At 41.7% G+C, this 17,122-nt stretch overlaps 2 protein-coding genes across 3 annotated transcripts in view; one reads left to right on the top strand and one right to left on the bottom strand.

Moving 5' to 3' along the window:
• Nucleotides 1–1,193, bottom strand: part of LOC308390554 (rho GTPase-activating protein 44-like) — a 99,853-nt gene extending 98,660 nt beyond the window's left edge. For both annotated transcript variants that reach the window (XM_080872691.1, XM_080872692.1), the window contains exon 1: nt 921–1,193. In XM_080872691.1, coding sequence (XP_080728817.1) covers nt 921–973 — 53 coding nt within the window. In that variant the 5' untranslated portion in view covers nt 974–1,193. The remainder of the gene's footprint in view (nt 1–920) is intronic.
• A 5,811-nt stretch (nt 1,194–7,004) lies between these two features.
• On the top strand, nt 7,005–16,841 carry stx4 (syntaxin 4). The gene is made up of 10 exons (XM_080872727.1): nt 7,005–7,192; nt 7,535–7,624; nt 9,647–9,746; nt 9,900–9,974; nt 10,054–10,124; nt 10,454–10,562; nt 13,078–13,151; nt 13,464–13,601; nt 13,682–13,792; nt 16,632–16,841. The coding sequence occupies exons 1-10, from the start codon at nt 7,163–7,165 to the stop codon at nt 16,710–16,712; spliced, it is 879 nt and encodes a 292-aa protein (XP_080728853.1). The 5' UTR covers nt 7,005–7,162; the 3' UTR covers nt 16,713–16,841.
• The last annotated feature ends 281 nt before the right edge of the window (nt 16,842–17,122 follow it).

Here is a 17,122-nt window from a genome sequence, read left to right as displayed (position 1 = left end):
TCTTGCCTTGTCTGACCAATAAAGACCAATCCAGGCACCAGAGATAAACATCTGATCAAATCATCTGTTGGTCCAGCTGTCGCACCACTGGGGCAAATGGGCTGTGTGGGTAGGTAGAGCAACTTGGTGAGATTATGTGAGGCAGCACTGGTTGCCATTGTGATAATATTGTGTAGTCCGAATGACTCACTGGGAATTCCCATCTCGAATTCTTCCTACTCAGCCCATCTATCCTAGAACTTCTTTTGAAGCTCAATAGACACAGCTGCAGTTTTAAAAATATAACTGTAAAATGTTGGGATAAAATACTCAAACGATTAACATCACTGCAAACCCCACCCCAAAACTTCCTGCACTTTTATATAATATTACTACGCCCTAAGCAGGGACTTGGACCCGGTTACATCAGGGTTTTAAGATTGGTCTTTGAATGCCTCGTCAAACATAAAAAAAAACATATTTCACCAGTTTACATCCCACAGATCACCCGCTATGCCACACTAATTTGATTAAAAGGCGCCTTGAGCATCTTCACAGAGGCTGTATGTTGACTCCCCTCCAGCAGCAGGATGCCTTGAAGCTGCCCTCTGCTTTGATTTCATTGGTCAGTGGGCAGTAGCCCAGCTTCTTGGGTACCATGTCAGTTCCCCGCTCGTCTGCGTGCGGGTACGCTCCTTCCTGCTGAGCTCAATCAATCACACCCCGTTCAAGCTGCAACTGTGACCTACACTGACAGTTAATGCTTTGTGCAAATCAAACCAGCTGAGCAGCAAAAGCCCGACGCGTGAATGACTGAATACTGTACACACATACACACACACAACCGACGAATTCCTGCTTTGGCCGCTTGACCCAGAGCCAATTAAAGCGGGACGCATGCAGCTCGGTGTGGCCAATCTAACGCGCCGTTTCACGCTTACCTGCCCACTGTTTGGTTGGCGAGCTGTCTCATTCGGTTGAACTGCTTCTTCATCTTGTGTTTTTCTGCGTTACCACCGAGCGGTAGAGCCACTCTACATATCTCATTGATGGGATAAAGTCAGATGTCCGCGCTGGTCTACAGCAGGCGAGGAGGCTTTAAACATCCACGGCGTGCATCGCGGTGGGAAACACACGGGAGACAGTCGGCGCGTTAATTCCTCCTCATTTTGCTGATGAGGACTGCGCGTCTCTGTATCCGCTCCGCTCCGCCGCTCCGGAGATGCTGGACCAGTTTCTCTCTCCCCCTCTCTCTCGGCCGTGACAGCTCGACGTTTCCAACCAGTGCATCCTGGGAAATGTAGTTTACCTACATTCCTCCTACTGGAGAGCGCCATACTAGTGCTAAACCATCACATTTATAATCCTGATTCAGGAAATGTCCTTGCACTGTGAAAGGGGGACAACAGGGACTTAATTTTTGCCTATAAATAAAATCCTTCATATTAAATGAAAGTGTTCTACCTAAAACTTCTCCTCAACAGCCTTGATTGAAACAATGTTTCCCTTCATGTCATATATACACTGACCTGATACACGTGCTCCTTTTTACAAATATCCAATCAGCCAATGACATGGCAGTAAACTCAGTGCCTTGTTGAGAAGACTCGCTGAAGTTCAAACCGAGATGTTGGTGCCAGGTCTGAGTTTTCCAGAACTGGTGTTCTACTGGGATTTTCCCACGCAACCATCTCTAGGGTTTACAGAGAAACATTCAAAAGAAGGAAAATATCAGGCGAGCTAATACAACAACATGACCATCATAACCACTCATTACAATCGAATCATGTAGAAGAGCATCTCTGAACGCACAACACGTTGAACCTTGAAGCAGACGGGCTACAACAGCAGAAGACGACACCAGGTGCCACTCCTGCCAGCTAAAACCCAGAACATTTCAATTTCGTTTTAACTGTGAGTACTTTTTCATTTTTTTCAGCAGTGGTGGTTTGAGGGGAACATGTGTATAAGTAATCCTCATGAGGAAAAACTTCAGGCTTCAGTCTTTTAATGCTCATTTTTTTCTAGCTTACGCTTTGTATCATGTTAGAGAGAGCAGTTATCACTAACATGACGATCCCAGGGATCCAGCACCAGCTCTGAACTCAGAAGCCCAACCCACCTGCTATTGAAACCTTCTGTTTGTGATGGACAGGTTAGGGGTTATAAACAATATTTAATAGAAGATCTGATAAATATTTACCTGTGTGGTTCTGATTTGGTTCTGATGGGAGGCTTAGGGAAAGGCATGACCTCAGAGATATGTGTGAGTGAAAGAAAGACGATAAGAGAGATAAAACTGTATCAGTTGTAGCAGCTCTGGGGAGCTCATTAATGTTTTAGTTTCAGCATTTGATGTGTTCAAATCAAGATAAGAGTCTTAAATAAGGATGTTGTTGAGAGTCCTGTAAGCATACATTTTCCCACTCTTTATGTGGAAATGATCTCATCTCTGCCTTTGCTGTGTGTCTGTGAACAATAATACAGCAAATGTTTTTATTTCTACAGTCACATTTTCGGTGCAAGTATCAGGAATGGACAACTTTACTAAAATTCAAGGGACAAAGATAATGTTAATGTTGGATAGTTCATTGACTGAGTGTTTTTCAAGCCTGACACACACTGATATGGGATGACAAAAATATGGCTAGGGGGACTTTACAGAGTGCAATGAGTTCCAGAGGACTGATGAATAAGTAATCCCAGAGCCAGATCCCAGGCTGCTCTAAGCACTAGACATATTTTTCTTTTTCTCTTGTGGTTCTCAAACTTTTGTCTGAGTCTGAGAAAAAATAATTTCTTGAAAATAAAAGTCATATTCATTCAGCTTAGCTTCATCTCATGGACCTGTGTCCATGTTCCACCTGTAAGTTTCTCCACACACCAAAATTAGAGATCCACTGGCTTAAAGGAAGGAGGCAAAAGGCTAGTTTTAACTTGCATCGTGCTCTAAAATAAGATCTGTTAATCAAGCAGAGTTACTTTAGCAGAGCAGTCAGAAATAAGCATAATAGGACACCCTTAAAGACATACAATGCTAAATTGGGTTCATTCTAAGGTGTAATATCAGAGCCACTTATTTCTTATCTGAACTGAATTGAACTGAATCTAATTTTTGCATCTAAAGCTGCAGTATATTGATTTCTTTTATATTTAAGGTAATAAGGATCTAGACAGCAGAGCTTTGCAGAGTGCAACTTTAGCCCTTTTACCAGGAAGGACTGAGTTGCAAGACATCGAGACTGAAACGTGCTGACAGAGGATGTCCAAAGAACCATGACAAGCATCTATAGGTTTCTTGGATTTGCCAAAGATACATATATTTCTAATGATTATTGATCATTGTGGCTACTGTTCTCGCCATTTTTAAGAAAGATAGACCTATCATTATATTTTTTTAAATTAATGAACGGTTCCTTGGGTAGCAGCTGATGTATGTCTGACTTAGATTCAAACGCTGACACTACTTTTCCAAAGTCGTTAATGTCGTCAATACACTATCCAGCACAAGCTTGACAACAATGTTGTACCAGGGGCTGAAGGAACATCTGGAGTAGAAGGAAGGTAAAGTACAAAGTGGTCCCAGCGGTAATCGGAGCATTAGGAGTTGTAACCCCAAAACTGGGAGGGCAGCTCCAGCAGATTTCAGGCACCATATCAGAGGTATTCAGAAGAGTGCAGTCTTACATATACCTCAGATGCTGTGCAGAACCTTCAAACTCCTAGAGGGTCCTACAGTACCTTAGCCCAGTTCTTCTCGATCACCAATGGTGGTGTCTCCTAACGGTACATATGCAGCACAGATGTTCTATCCCAGTCATTCGTTTGTGCCTGTCTGTGTACGCCAGAGGTGGACAACTTCAGGCCTCAAGGGTCAGTGTCCTGCAGGTTTTAGATCTCACCCTGCATCAACACACCTGAATCAAATGATTAGTTCATTACCAGGCCTCTGGAGAACTTCAAGACATGTTGAGGAGGTCATTTAGCTATTTAAATCAGCTGTGTTGGATCAAGGACACATCTAAAATCTGCAGGACACCGGCCCTTGAGACCTGGAGTTGCCCATCCCTGGTGTACGCAGTCCAATAGTCTAGAGGGCACCTTTGGACCTCCTGCAACTTTGGTCCTGTCAGCCACCTCTGGTCTCTTCCATCATTATGTCCATACTGCTCACCATTGTTCCCAGTGTGCTGTAACCTCTGGATCTCCAGCTTCAACAGTAACCATCTTCTGCTGATGTTATTGCACTGAGCTGCCAGGTCCTTCTAGCTCATTGTGGATGTTGGTTTTCTACTGATCCCACATGTGCTGCACATAACCTTTTTTTGTGTGTCAGCTGGCATAGTAGCATTCCACCAATTCCAATTTTTTCAGTCCTTCTCCATGTTTGCATTGTTCCAATAGGCAATGATATTTAAAGGTGGGCTTGAGGCGCTGTACTAAAGCTTTCCTGTATGAGTAACATTTGTGTTTAGGTTAGGAGATTGTGCCACCCTGTGGACAACCAGCAGTCATGCAGCTCAAAGAACCAGCTGCTGCAAGTTATTTTACTCATTCAGCTTATCAACCATATCTTAACAATGCATCTGCATGATAACAGTTGGTTTATTGATATAGCAATGTTTACTTTTATGAGTTGTTTTAAGATTTTATGATAAATTAATGTGAAAGCAGTGCTCTACAATTTGACTTAACATAAACAAGTTTCATTGTTGAGGCGGAGGTCAAGTTAAGGCAATCATTTATGCCCTTTTAAAAATCCAGCAGAATTTTTTTTCCTGATTATTTTTTTGATTACTGAGATTTCATTACTCTGTTCATCAAATCATGAGTCAGTCACTCACTTTCTGCTTCAAGGTTCCTACAAATGCCGCCCTCGTCCTGATCAGTGCACAGCTATGAGCCTGTCCTTCTCCCACAGGGATCTTTGTTCTTGAAGGTTTCTTTGGTGTTGGGTGTCGTAGAATTTTGTAACTAAAGTCTGCAACATGGAAAGAGCTGTGATCAAGCTATTTATTACTGTACGCAGGAGAGCCAACACACATCAAACTTCATAGTTCACAGTCATGCCAGCTCTACCCTTGGGATGTCTCTACCCCCCGCACACAACTCTGATTGTCTTTTAGTTACAACAGGTTTCTGTCCCATGGGCTGTGGCTGGACAGAGGACAACTCCCACTATCTTTTCATGGGAAGCTCCTGGCACTGGAGTTTCATCCTTCTGAGCAAAACAGTTAGCAGATAACATAGTGAAACATCGTTAAGCAAAGCTAAGCAGTTTTCACAAGGTCACGCTGACATATACACATACTTCATCTGAGCATGCAAAGGTTATACAAAATCATACAGTGAAGTTCTAACCACCTAACTCTACACATGAGGATAAACTAGAATTTTTCCATAAAATTGGGCCAGCTCTGCCTGGAGTTTGGTAGTTTCCTCTTAGCGCTAAGAAGTTCTCAGTATTATTTTTCTTTTCTCTTTAAATGCTGAGACCTGTTTTTAGTTCATCCAATTTTTGGGAAACATTTGTGTGCAACTTCCCCTTTCTTATAAATTTCTACTTGAAGAAATACCCTTGCTTTTTCTGCCTCATCTCTTTGAGTATTACGCAGTCCTTTTCCACTGCTCTATCTCCAAGATTAAGGCAGCATGCTTTTCCTCTAGGGCTGTTATCTGTTCTGCCTCATTGCCCAATGTCTGACTGAATTCAAAGTTCTCAGAAACATCCTGTAAAATTCACTGCTCGTGTTTAGTCTGTATAGCACCCTGTGGTTCTTTCACTGTGGTGTCACTCAGCTCAGGGTGAAGAGTTGGACCAGTTTGGAGAATGTGTGGTGTTTCTGCAGGCAGTGGGCTTCAGTGTTGGTGCCACAGGCTGTGTAGATATTTCCAGCAGTTAGTTTAAGAACTGCTGCAGACTCTTGGAGGATCACTGTATACTGTGGTCATGGAGCTGCAGCAGACTTCAGTTTTGATGCTCTTGCAGGCTGTTCCATAATTTCAGTTCTTGATTTTCAGCAGATATTAGAGCTGTGACCTAAACTGAAATGTTTGAACTCTTCACTTTCAGCAAGGATCAGGTGTTTCAAACTGTCTTTCGGGATTTGTAAAGCAAACCTTTCTTGTTCTAGTGCAGTTACCTCCACATAATTTGGATCTGAATGAAAGCACTCTTCAGATTCAGAGGCTGCACTTTTCACACCAACTCAGGAGACAGCTGATTTTACAGGGTTTTACTTTCAACTTGTTTGGACTGCACCAGTAAATTCATCACTTATAGCGAAATCTGATTTTTTTTTAGGCATTAAAACAAGCAAACCATGGACTGAATTGTTTCTGCCTCTGTGTGTAGTTTCTTTTTTTATAGAAAAAGATTTTGATTCCTGAGGTAACAGCTGTTCTCCAGTCGGTAGAAACTATTAAACAGCAGTTACAGGCCGACTGAAACAAATCAATGTTTTTAAAATTAATTTAGTCACACTGTTTATAATGCTGCCACAATATGACCCACATGTAACTTTTGGTGCCTAGGTGGCACAGAACAATGAAAATAACATTAGATCTTAAGTCGACATATCAACAGCATCTGCAAGTACGAGAGTAAGAGCAATATTACTGACCATATAAAACTGGCATAATTTTAAAATTTGTAATAAGTTCTGAGGTCTGAGGTCTACAATTGCATTTTATTACATTACAACACCCATGACCAAAATATTGTTGTTAGTCTTTGTTTGCTTTTCCTGTTTATTTTTTTCCTCTTTTCCTTTACTTGTCCACTAAATTATCTATTCTCTTTTTCTGTGCCTCCTTAATCTTAATATCCTAAAGTCACGACCTTTATATCTCCACTGTATCTACACAATATGTGTTTATTTATCTATATAAATATTCGCACATATTTTTTATTTATCTTTATATGCCTAGATTATTCTACGTAGTGAGTATTTGGGAAGAAAGCCTACGATTAGAGCCTTTCAGCAGTTCCTCCTGCTATGACAGGGGCGCCAGTGAGTCGATGAGTTGAGTGGGCCGCAGAAGAAGACGCGCTGCCGCTGGAGTTTACTAGTTGAATGACAGCGGCGGCGTGAACTTTGCGGAGATTACGCTTTGGGAGCGGCTCGCTTTATTTCAGTGCAGCGTTTTTTACTTTTGATTTCTTCCCTTCGCTTTTGGAAAAATGAGGGACCGGACCAAAGAATTAGGAAATGTGAGTTTCAAAGTAAAGTGCTAACATTAGCTCTAGCTCCGCTAGCGTGGCTAAGTTAGCCCAGTTCACTACTTTACCCGAGTTAACCTAAGAGTCTCCAGGGACAACTTAGACGAGCAGAGGGAATCAAAAAGTGGTTAAGTGGGATTTTTTTGCAGATATTTCTCTTTATAAAAGTTGACTTTATTGATGTTTTACTTCCAACTTCCGTTTCAGTCCTTTCTCCTTAAAGGATAGGGCAGGCCGGGACAGGGCAGGGCTCATGATTCACATCCTCGGACAGCGAGAAAGCACTCACTGTTTTTCTTCTGTTTATGTTATTTAAAATCAATGTGACTTCAGACCGCAGAGGCTTCGGATGACGACGAGGAGGGCAAAGCGCTGATCAGATCTGGAGGCTCAGAGAAGGAAAATGAAACCTTTTTCAGAAAGGTGAGGCAGAAACATCACGCACTTCTCTCTGGAAAATCCCCCAAAATCAAATGATCTGCACTGTCCTCCTGTTACTCATTCACTTTGGTAGTTTGCACACACTTCTGAATTTTACATTTGTGCAAAAGAGAGACAAAAATGCACTACAGAGGCTTAAATATCACAGACTGCTGCTGATGCGTTCTTAACCTGTTTTGTCAACAAATCGTAGTCTGCTAACTCCCAGTCTCCTTGTACCCGAACTGTCACGAGTAAGGAACCAGAGTTATTCACCTAATATCACAAAATGTGACTATTCTCTGCGCTGATCTTAGGCCTCTATAGTAATGTGTTTGAATATCTTTTGGTTTTGATTTTAAATGGTTTGAAGAAACTTATCAATTTATGCATATCCACATTTTTGTCCTTGGAGTCTTATTCTTGGTATGGAAAACTCCCTCTAGAAAGTATTTTAAAGGTCCAAAAAGTGTGACTAATATTTCAGGAATGCCTTAGATATTCTCATATTTCAAGATTCAAGACGTTTACAAGCAAAACACAGTTTACAGGTTAATATAAATGCACAAAATTGCAAATGTACAATTATGAATAATTAAAGTTCGACAGTTCATCAGTGATCCAGCCTGATGGCCCGTGGATAGAAATTGGTTTGTTCTTTGTTTTTATTGGTCCAAAGCAAAAACATGGAAAATATGAGGCCTGATCCACTTGACCTTCTTGCCACTATAAATTTTTAGAAAGATGTTTGTGACACCATTCACCAACAGGAGGAGAGAAGCTGGAGGATAAGGACCAAGGTTATCTGGGGAGAGGACACAAGGACGTAAGGGCAGGGAGCCATAGAGGCTGGACATCCAGTGTCAGGTTAAATAGATGAGGAGTCAGAGCAGTTTAAACTGTCCTGCATAAATAAGTGGGTTAACGGTGCTGTATGCAAGTGTTTTATTTTTAAAAAATCAGTCAGTTTCAACTGTCATGAAGGTGGCTTTTTACTTGGCTGGATCACTATGGCAACTTAGACTGAACACATGACCTGGTCTGCAGAAGGTTATGTTCAGTGTTTTGGTTAAAAATCATCTGGAAATGTGCTTTCACTGATTGAGAATATGTTGTAAGTATGCTTATATTTTTCATGCTGAGGAAAGCTGAGCAGCAGTGTAAACAGGGTTTAATCATGGAAGCTCGCTCACTAAAGAACTTTTTTCTTTTTCCATCCATAAGTCAAAATTTGTAGCCGGCATCTTAAAATTTTGACTTTAATTTGGCCACAGACTGAAGTGGTTTCCACACCTTTGTCATCGAGCCATGGTCCATTGAATATTATGATGAATCAAGTTAAACATTTCACAGCTTTAACTTGCAGCTGTCTCATCAAAAACCTTTGTTGCTTCGGCAGGAAATAAGAGGGCAAGTAGCAGCCAGGTGTTCCTAATCAAATGCGTAGGAAAGCTGCGTCATAACTGACAAAACTGGAACCTCCTCTTAACCCTACGCCATAACCTTCCACATGTTGTGTGCTGCATCGACCCAGCATGTAGTTATATTTCTTAGGAGGTGCACGTCAGGTTACGGCGTAGGGTTAAGAGGGGATGTGGTTACGCTGCAGACTTACTACTTCTTACAGAACTGCAGAGAGTCCAGTGGAAACTTTCTTTTTTCATGTGATGGTATATTAATATATGAATTCACAAAACAAACACTTTTCTGCAGCACTGCTTCTCTGAATTATTTGCTGCACCAGTAGTGCCTTGTTTTTGTAAGTGCAGTCAGAGCCTGGAGCAGAAAGCCTGTGTGATACCCGTTATTGTCTCTGATGGGGGACTTTAGGTGTTGTTGAGCCAGCTAACACAAAGAAAGCTTACATATGTTGGCATTGCTTCATAGATATCAGAGGGAGCTGCACCCATTTTAGCTATAAGGACTGATAGAGGGAATAGGATGAGATTTGCTTGATATATGAGATAAATTGAGCTAACAAAATAGTTCTTTTGTTCCCTAAAATTCTTTCCTTGTTATCGTCAGACCCAAGAAATTCACCAGGGGCTCCAGCAGCTCAAAAGGATGGTGTCTGACCTCGAGAACAAACAGAAAACTGTGCTGGGCGAGGCGCTACCGAAGGAAGGTGCGTAATATATCGTCATATATAAGGTGTAGTGGTTCACCGAAAGTTGCAGACAGAAGCATGTTAGTAAACTGTCAGAGGAGAGGGGGCGATCAGGTTGTCCTATTCAAGGGTTTTGTTTGCTAAATTTACTGTTTTTGATCTTTTGCACAGATATGAAGAAAGAGCTCCAAACTCTTCGAGACGAGATCAAAACGCTGGCTGGTCAAATCCAGAGAAAGCTGAAGAGTGAGTATCTTTGAGCTGCAGGGGGAAAAGATTTATTATTTTGTTCAGCATGGCTTGACTTATGGCCATCTTTCCACAGGTATTGAGCCCAAGAAGGGAGAGGATGATGGGAAATACATACCCATAAATACTCGAATGCAGCGCACACAGGTAGCACCCGAGACTTTTTGTAATCAGCTAAAAACATAACGCCCCTCTCTTTCTATTTTCTCTGTAAACAGCATGCCATCGAGGTCATGTGACTGGCGTATGATCAGTTTTAATGCTCTTTATAGCCTTAAAGTGGAAATGAATGCTGTGCTGATAGTTTAGACTGCGGTTATTGATAACCATTTTAAAAGCAGCTAAATCGTAGGTGTTATCTGTAATGGCCACTCATTGTGAAAATGACAGCTGGTTTTGGGGAAATTTTGAGGGAAATTACGACTACATTTGTTTTTTCACTCTGCTTCCTTTTTCTTTCGCTCTCCTTTTGCCAGCACACTATCTTGTCCAAGGAGTTTGTGGAGCTCATGGGCCACTGTAACACCATCCAGGCTCAGTACAGGGATAGAAACGTGGAAAGAATACAGAGACAGCTGAAAATCAGTGAGTAGCACGCAGCACCGAGGAGATATATCTGTCACCTTGTCAGATTTTTGTGGTCTGTGGTCTCACTTGGGGAAATCAGTTTTACCGATCACTTCCACACTACGGCAGGAGGTTTAAAGTCGGGTGACAACGCCATGCCGTTTTCTTCTTTCTGTCACTTTCTGTTTTAAAATGACACAACATATGTTTAAAGGGGGTGAGATGGATATTTCACACTAATGTGCAGTGTGCCTCTACTAGGGTAGCTTTGCATGATTCACATTTCAAAATAATCCTTTATTTTATTTTTTAATCTTGTACTGTACCAAAAGCAGTTTTAGCTCCTCCCCCTTTTTAAGACAACTTTCTCCTAATTGGCTGCCCCTCAAACACAGAAAGGTTGGGTGGCCAGTGGGTGGGGTTTGTGACCATATTAGAAATATCCCCTCTCTGTAACGTCATACTGAGCCAAGACTAGAAGAACACAGTCTGAAGCCTGAGCTTTTGGCTCACAGGGAGTACGTGTACATAAACTGATCACATTATTTTAAAATTTGATCATCGACCTTTAAAACTGGACATGAATTAAAGGAAAAGCACAAGTTCACTTTAAAAGAATTCCGACACCATGCTGGTGCTTGAAGCTGATTTGACCAAAGATGAGTCAAAGGTGCTCGGCTAGCAGCTCTGCACAGCTTCATGTGTGGTCACGAATGACTAGAAAGCACTGCTGTAATTTCCTGTCATATCCTGCAGTGGTGGTCGTTCCTGTTAAATGAAACCATACAGTCAAATAATGAAGTCAGTTTAGGTACAAACTAAAAAGCTCAGGCCTTGAACTGCTCTAAAATGTTGATGTATGGATTAGAGATGGACCGATCCGATATTACGTATCGGTATCGGTCCGATACTGACCTAAATTACTGGATCGGATATCGGAGAAAAATAAAAAATGTAATCCGATCCATTAAATATCACGAAAGCACCTCACAAAACTTGCAACACGCCGTAACTCACCTCAGAACGTTAGCACGTCGGAGCAGTATGCATCACGTGATAGAGCAGCTGTGGCATGCGGGACCTGTCGGTGGTCTGGATAGCATTTGGAGCTTTGCTAGCAACCTGGCATTTCATCTCCAACAAAATTATCCCGAGAGAAGTAAAGCAAGTGTGTAAGTCCATCTCTGAATGTTTGTAAAGCATTCCTGCGTTAAGCTTAACGAGCGACTGCCTCTCGCTCTCCGGCTGCTACTTCAATCGTGAAACTGCTTAACGATCAGCTGATCGGCTTTTCTGTCGCGAGTCCATGTCTCTTGTTTGCTTTTGGCCCACTTTGCACCAGAAAGAGGAAACCAGCGGCTGAACAACAGCAGCACGTTTAAGCTTGATCAGCTGTTGTTAGAATGTATTTAATATTACTTTCTACTCGAGGATCTTTTTCTAGCTGACGCTGGTAACTGTGCAGGGGCGGATCTAGCAAAGTTTAGCCAGGGGGGCCGATAGGGCATTAACAGGGAAAAGGGGGCACAAAGACATACTTTTCTTTCTTATTCTCATTTAAAATGTCTCGCTTTTAATTATTTAATATTTATCTGAATCTTACACCCAAAGTTTTAATCTGATGTAAAATGTATAGAAGTCCATTACTGTATATAGTGACTATTAAGTCTAATATATACACCCTAGTAAGCTATAGTACTTTTTCCTTTGGGAAGGTACCATCTGTGCAGTCTGCAATTTTGTTGAAGAAAGATGTTGAATCTATTTAATATTTCTTGAAAAATAATTGATTTCTGTGCATTTTTTTTTCACACTGCATCAAATTAAGGTTGATTACGTCGATTAAGCATCATGAGGTGGAGCGTGAGGGGTGGTTCCCTATTTTTTATTTATTTATTTTTGTTGTTGCTGGGAGTTGGAACCCTATTAGTTAGGTTGCTTAATATTTACGCTAAGTACTCTTTAAAATACCAGAATAGGGAGGATGATGTAGGTTTAAGTTTATTAGATTGATCAGTATTGCTGAACTATGAAATATTTTTTTTTTGCATACAGGTATAACAGAATAGCTTTAGTGTAGTTGTTGTTTTAAACTTGAGTATGAACTTATACAAAATGCAGCAAGATATTTAAAAAAACAGTTTTGTTGATTAAAACACACTATATCGGATTCATATCGGTATCGGCAGATATCCAAATTTATGATATCGGTATCGGACATAAAAAAGTGGTATCGTGCCATCTCTAGTATGGATATTACAGTGACCTAAATGGGACCTCTTATCTCGAAGCTCACCCACCCTGCTCCACCCGTCAGTCAGAAGAGGGCTGGCTAAAAGGGGAATGGCTGAAACGCCTTCAAGTTTAAGATAAAGAGATTATTTTGAACTGCTAATCATGCAAAGCTACTCTAGTAGAGTGTGAATAATGCTAATGGGAGCGCTGTAATCAGCTGTAGACGAGGACAGAACAATATCTTCACCGTTCTGCGCGTTCCTCTAAACGCTCTGATTCGATTTTCTCCTGTCTTCAGCTGGCAGCAACGTGACAGATGAGCAGCTGGATGCGATGCTCGAGAGCGGGCAGACGGATGTTTTCACCCAAAATGTGAGTACGTGCGAAGTTAACAAAAAGCAAAGTGTGTTTCAACATGAGAAACCACAACACAGACTTCCCTGCAGCAGATGCAGGTGTTCTGTGGCTGCAGGTTTAGTAACTTTCACACACCTCTCTAACTGCTCAAACAGGACTACAGATATGGTAAGAATATCCTGTGCAGCCCTTAGCTGTGCTGTAGTCTAACTCAAGTAGCTCGTGCAAAGAATCCTGCAGGTTTTGTGCTGCTGTTCATAGATGACCCCCTGAAAAGTTGTGCCTGGTTCTGCTGTCCACGATTTCCCTAATAAATATGGTGTCCAGATCCTGAGTGATACTAAAGCTACGAGGCAGGCTCTGAATGAGATCGAGTCCCGGCACGATGAGATCCTGAAGCTGGAGAGCAGCATCAGAGAGCTGCACGACATGTTCCAGTACCTCGCCATGGAGGTGGAGGCTCAGGTAACGCAGCGCCAATGAAGTCGGTGGAGCTGGTTCGGGCTGCGGATGGCGTTTGATTGTGATGTTTTTGTTCACCGCAGGGCGAGATGGTGGACAGGATTGAGAACAATATCAACAAGTCTTCAGACTACGTGGAGAAAGCAAAGGGCGAACTGGAGAAAGCGGTCACGTATCAGCATAGATCACGCAAGGTACGCACAGAGAAACCCGAATGACATCATGAAAAGGACAGTTTTTTAATCAGTTGATCTAAGCGTCACTTTTACTTTCATTACACTCACAGCAACGACGAAGCCAAGTTTTCTCGCAGCTCGATTACACACACAATCTAAACAAGGATGCAAATCGATGCGAAGCCTCTTAGCTAAGAGACTGTTTTCCCACATTCACATTAAGGTGCTCGTTTCTGCAGGTTCTCACTTTTCTCTAAAATAACAACACAAAGAGTGAACTTCAGGAGGATTAGTCTGTCCAGTTAGGAAGCAGAAACGTTTATGATTTCAGCTGCTTTGGTGCAAATTAAAGCAACAACTGGTAGAAAGGCAACAACAAGGCAACTGCCAAATGGTTTTACAGTGCGTGCTCTCTCCTTATCCCTCCTCTAGTTTTGTTTCGCTGCTACTGGCATGAGATAGTACCTGTACCCCTTTCAGCTCCTCCAGGGTCTCCACAGTGTGGAGGAGAGAGCAGGAGCTGGTCAGAGCCCTACATGTACACATGTCAGAATCAGACTCAGTGAGGGTGGCATGATGACCTGAAGTCCTTTAGTGGGACTTGTGATCAGAAATGAGAGTGTAGAGAGGCCTAACCAACTGTCATCAAGCATGATTGTTGGTTATTTCCATGCAGACATTACCTGATGTTAATACATTGGGGGAAAAAAAAGGATGAGAAATACTTATTTTCCAATTTAGAGGTCAGAGTTACACAGACTACACTCAGTGAAACTGTAAAATCTATGAAAATACTTCCTTAAGCTTGTTATTAAACAGTAATTAATTTAATGGTTATCATTAAATTTGGAAAACCAGAATGTGTTGATGAAGAGATGGAAACACGACTCACTGTTTTCCTAATATTCTCTTAGTGCCTTTTTCTATAAATATACCAGCTTTCCTAGTGTAAGCAGTTGTCCTAAAATCTCCTAAATTAAAAAACTAAATCAGAAACAGCAGAGATGCATAACAATAAACGGACACTTTGTGCTGCAGAGAGTCCTATCCTCTTTTGGTTTCATGGGTACTTTACAGGGAAAACGAGGAGAGGGCTCCGATCCTCTTTGTTTTTCTTCCTCCTCCGTGCTGTTATGAGAGAATAGCTCTGCCCTGTATTCACATGAGTGACGCAAGGTGAAACTTCCTGAAACGAGTTTCCTCATTATTCTGCTTTGGAAAATGCTGCCTTGCAGAGAAATGCTGTTTGGATCGCCACTAAAACTCGATCACTGTGCTAAACGTGCAGAGCGGCCTCTGTGTGCTTAACGGCAGCACGCTCCAAAGTCGGAGAGTTTGTAAATATTGACACTGGAAACTGCTCTAATGGAGGAGAACAGCAAATAAATTAAGCTTCTCAAATATTGTGGTAATCCCATCTGTCTGGTTCTATCAGACTCTCGTTAAAAAGATTAAAAATCCTAGACTGTGTGATAAGTGAAGTGCTACTTTCTTGGCCAGCAGGGGGCGACTCCTGTGAAGTGAGGATGTATGGGGAAAAAAAGCCTTTAATATATAACCTGAGCAAACACTTTCCTGATCAGTTTTTGCTCTCAGTTTGTAATTTTGCACATTAGGGTCTCGTGTGCATTTTTAAGCCTTCATAGCTCTTAACTACACAATAAGAGATGAGAGCCAAGCACCAGGACCCTTTTTTTCCCCTTATAATTCATTGGACAAAACTTAAAGTGCTTTTTTGGTAACTTTGAAGGGTCATATAACCATGTGGGAAAGGTGTCTGGTCGAAACAAGCAACAGCATGTGAACGTCTCCTTTTTGATACCAGGCACATCTTCTAGCTGTATTTCGAATGCTGGGATGCTTTAACACTCCTGAATGTTGCTTATGGTTATGAAATGGAGCGACTTTAGTGTTTACATGACACATCGCACTGATCAAACAGCTTCAGGTCAACTTTAAGCTCAGAAATGAGACCCTCTGGATAAACAAGATCCAGATTTGTCCCACCGGGGCAGATGGCCACCCCTCCCTGAGCCTGGTTCTGCTGCAGGGTTCTTCCTGTTAAAAAGGATTATTTTATTCCCACTGTCGGAAAGTGCTTGCTCAAAGGGGATGGTTTTATTATTAAATACTGATTTCTTTTTTTTTTTTTAAATTTTTAAAGTAAAAAGCACTTTAAGGAAACTGCCGATGTGATTTGGCGCTATGTAAATAAAATTAAATAGAAGTGACTAAATCTTGGCTTGAGGTTGAGCGCTTTGCAGGAAAACTGCTTTAATCTTGAACACATCATCCCATATAAAATCAGTGAGCATCTCCCACCTGATCCGATCACGATCAGCTGATTTTTATATACAGCAACTTTAGTTTGTTTATTGAAGCCATTCAAAAGTTGTGCAAGTTACAGGCCCTGAAAACACAATAGCTTGTCTTTGGGTGTTGACTCTTTGAATTAAATCCCCATCTGGTCAGACTTTATGGCACCAGCTAAGCTTCACAGGCTCATGATGATCAGTTGGGAAAGCTCTGGTTTTATGACGTGATTGGAAAAAGACGATGTGTGTTGCTCATGCACAAAAGAAAGAAAAGGAAACAAAAAACAAGGTTAACTTTACAAACCACGCCTTTGTTAGCTAGAAAACAAGCCTGGTATTACATGTTGGGTTAAAATGAGACCTCTCATATGCTGTAACTTATTATAACCAGCGATCTATCCCACAGAAAAAGGGGCCGCTGTACTTGTTTCTGTGTGTCGGAGACTATAAATTGGCCCCACTCTGAAACCATGATGGGGTGGGGGGGATTGATTTTTCTTTCCTGGAATGACTCTAACCTGTGTGCTTATCTCCCGCTGCAGAAAAAACTCTGGATTGGAATCTGTTTGGCCATCCTTCTCCTCATCATCATCATCGCCTTGGTCACCACCTTCTCATCCTAGCAACACCCTGTGGTGCAAGTTAGCAGAAGCACATTATGGATACCCCCAAATCCACACATTCATGCATATACATCAGCTCACAGGATTTACAGCTGAGCGGAGTCAGTGGATTTCAGTTTGATTTTTTTTTTTTTTTTTATTCCTCTAACCCTCCTGTCTGCCTAACGGTCCTACTCTCCACTTTTTCTGTTGTATGGAAGAGATGTGCTCTGTCGTTTAATCTCACAATCTGTGCTGCGCGCTCGATGCCAGCGCCGCACGTTTTCTGTCAGTTTCTGTTCTGCAAAAACAAACAGCGGGACTCACTGTGGACTGTTACACCAGTCGATCCTTCCCCTCCTATGTTTAAAAAAAAAAAAAAAAAAAAAGAGGAATTAAGTGACCTTGAGTGGGGCACAGAGCAGTATTGA

Source organism: Rhamphochromis sp. 'chilingali', assembly GCF_963969265.1.
Source record: "Rhamphochromis sp. 'chilingali' genome assembly, chromosome: 22".
Taxonomy (NCBI): Eukaryota; Metazoa; Chordata; class Actinopteri; order Cichliformes; family Cichlidae; genus Rhamphochromis; species Rhamphochromis sp. 'chilingali'.
The sequence above is the reverse complement of the archived record's forward strand: the minus strand, read 5'-3'. Positions and strand labels throughout refer to the sequence as shown.

Coding starts and splice junctions, on each gene's coding strand:
- stx4 (XM_080872727.1), top strand. CDS start 7,163: ATGAGGGACCGGACCAAAGAATTAGGAAAT. Junction 9,975..10,053: donor AATCCAGAGAAAGCTGAAGA/GTGAGTATCTTT, acceptor ATCTTTCCACAG/GTATTGAGCCCAAGAAGGGA. Junction 13,602..13,681: donor CCATGGAGGTGGAGGCTCAG/GTAACGCAGCGC, acceptor TGTTCACCGCAG/GGCGAGATGGTGGACAGGAT.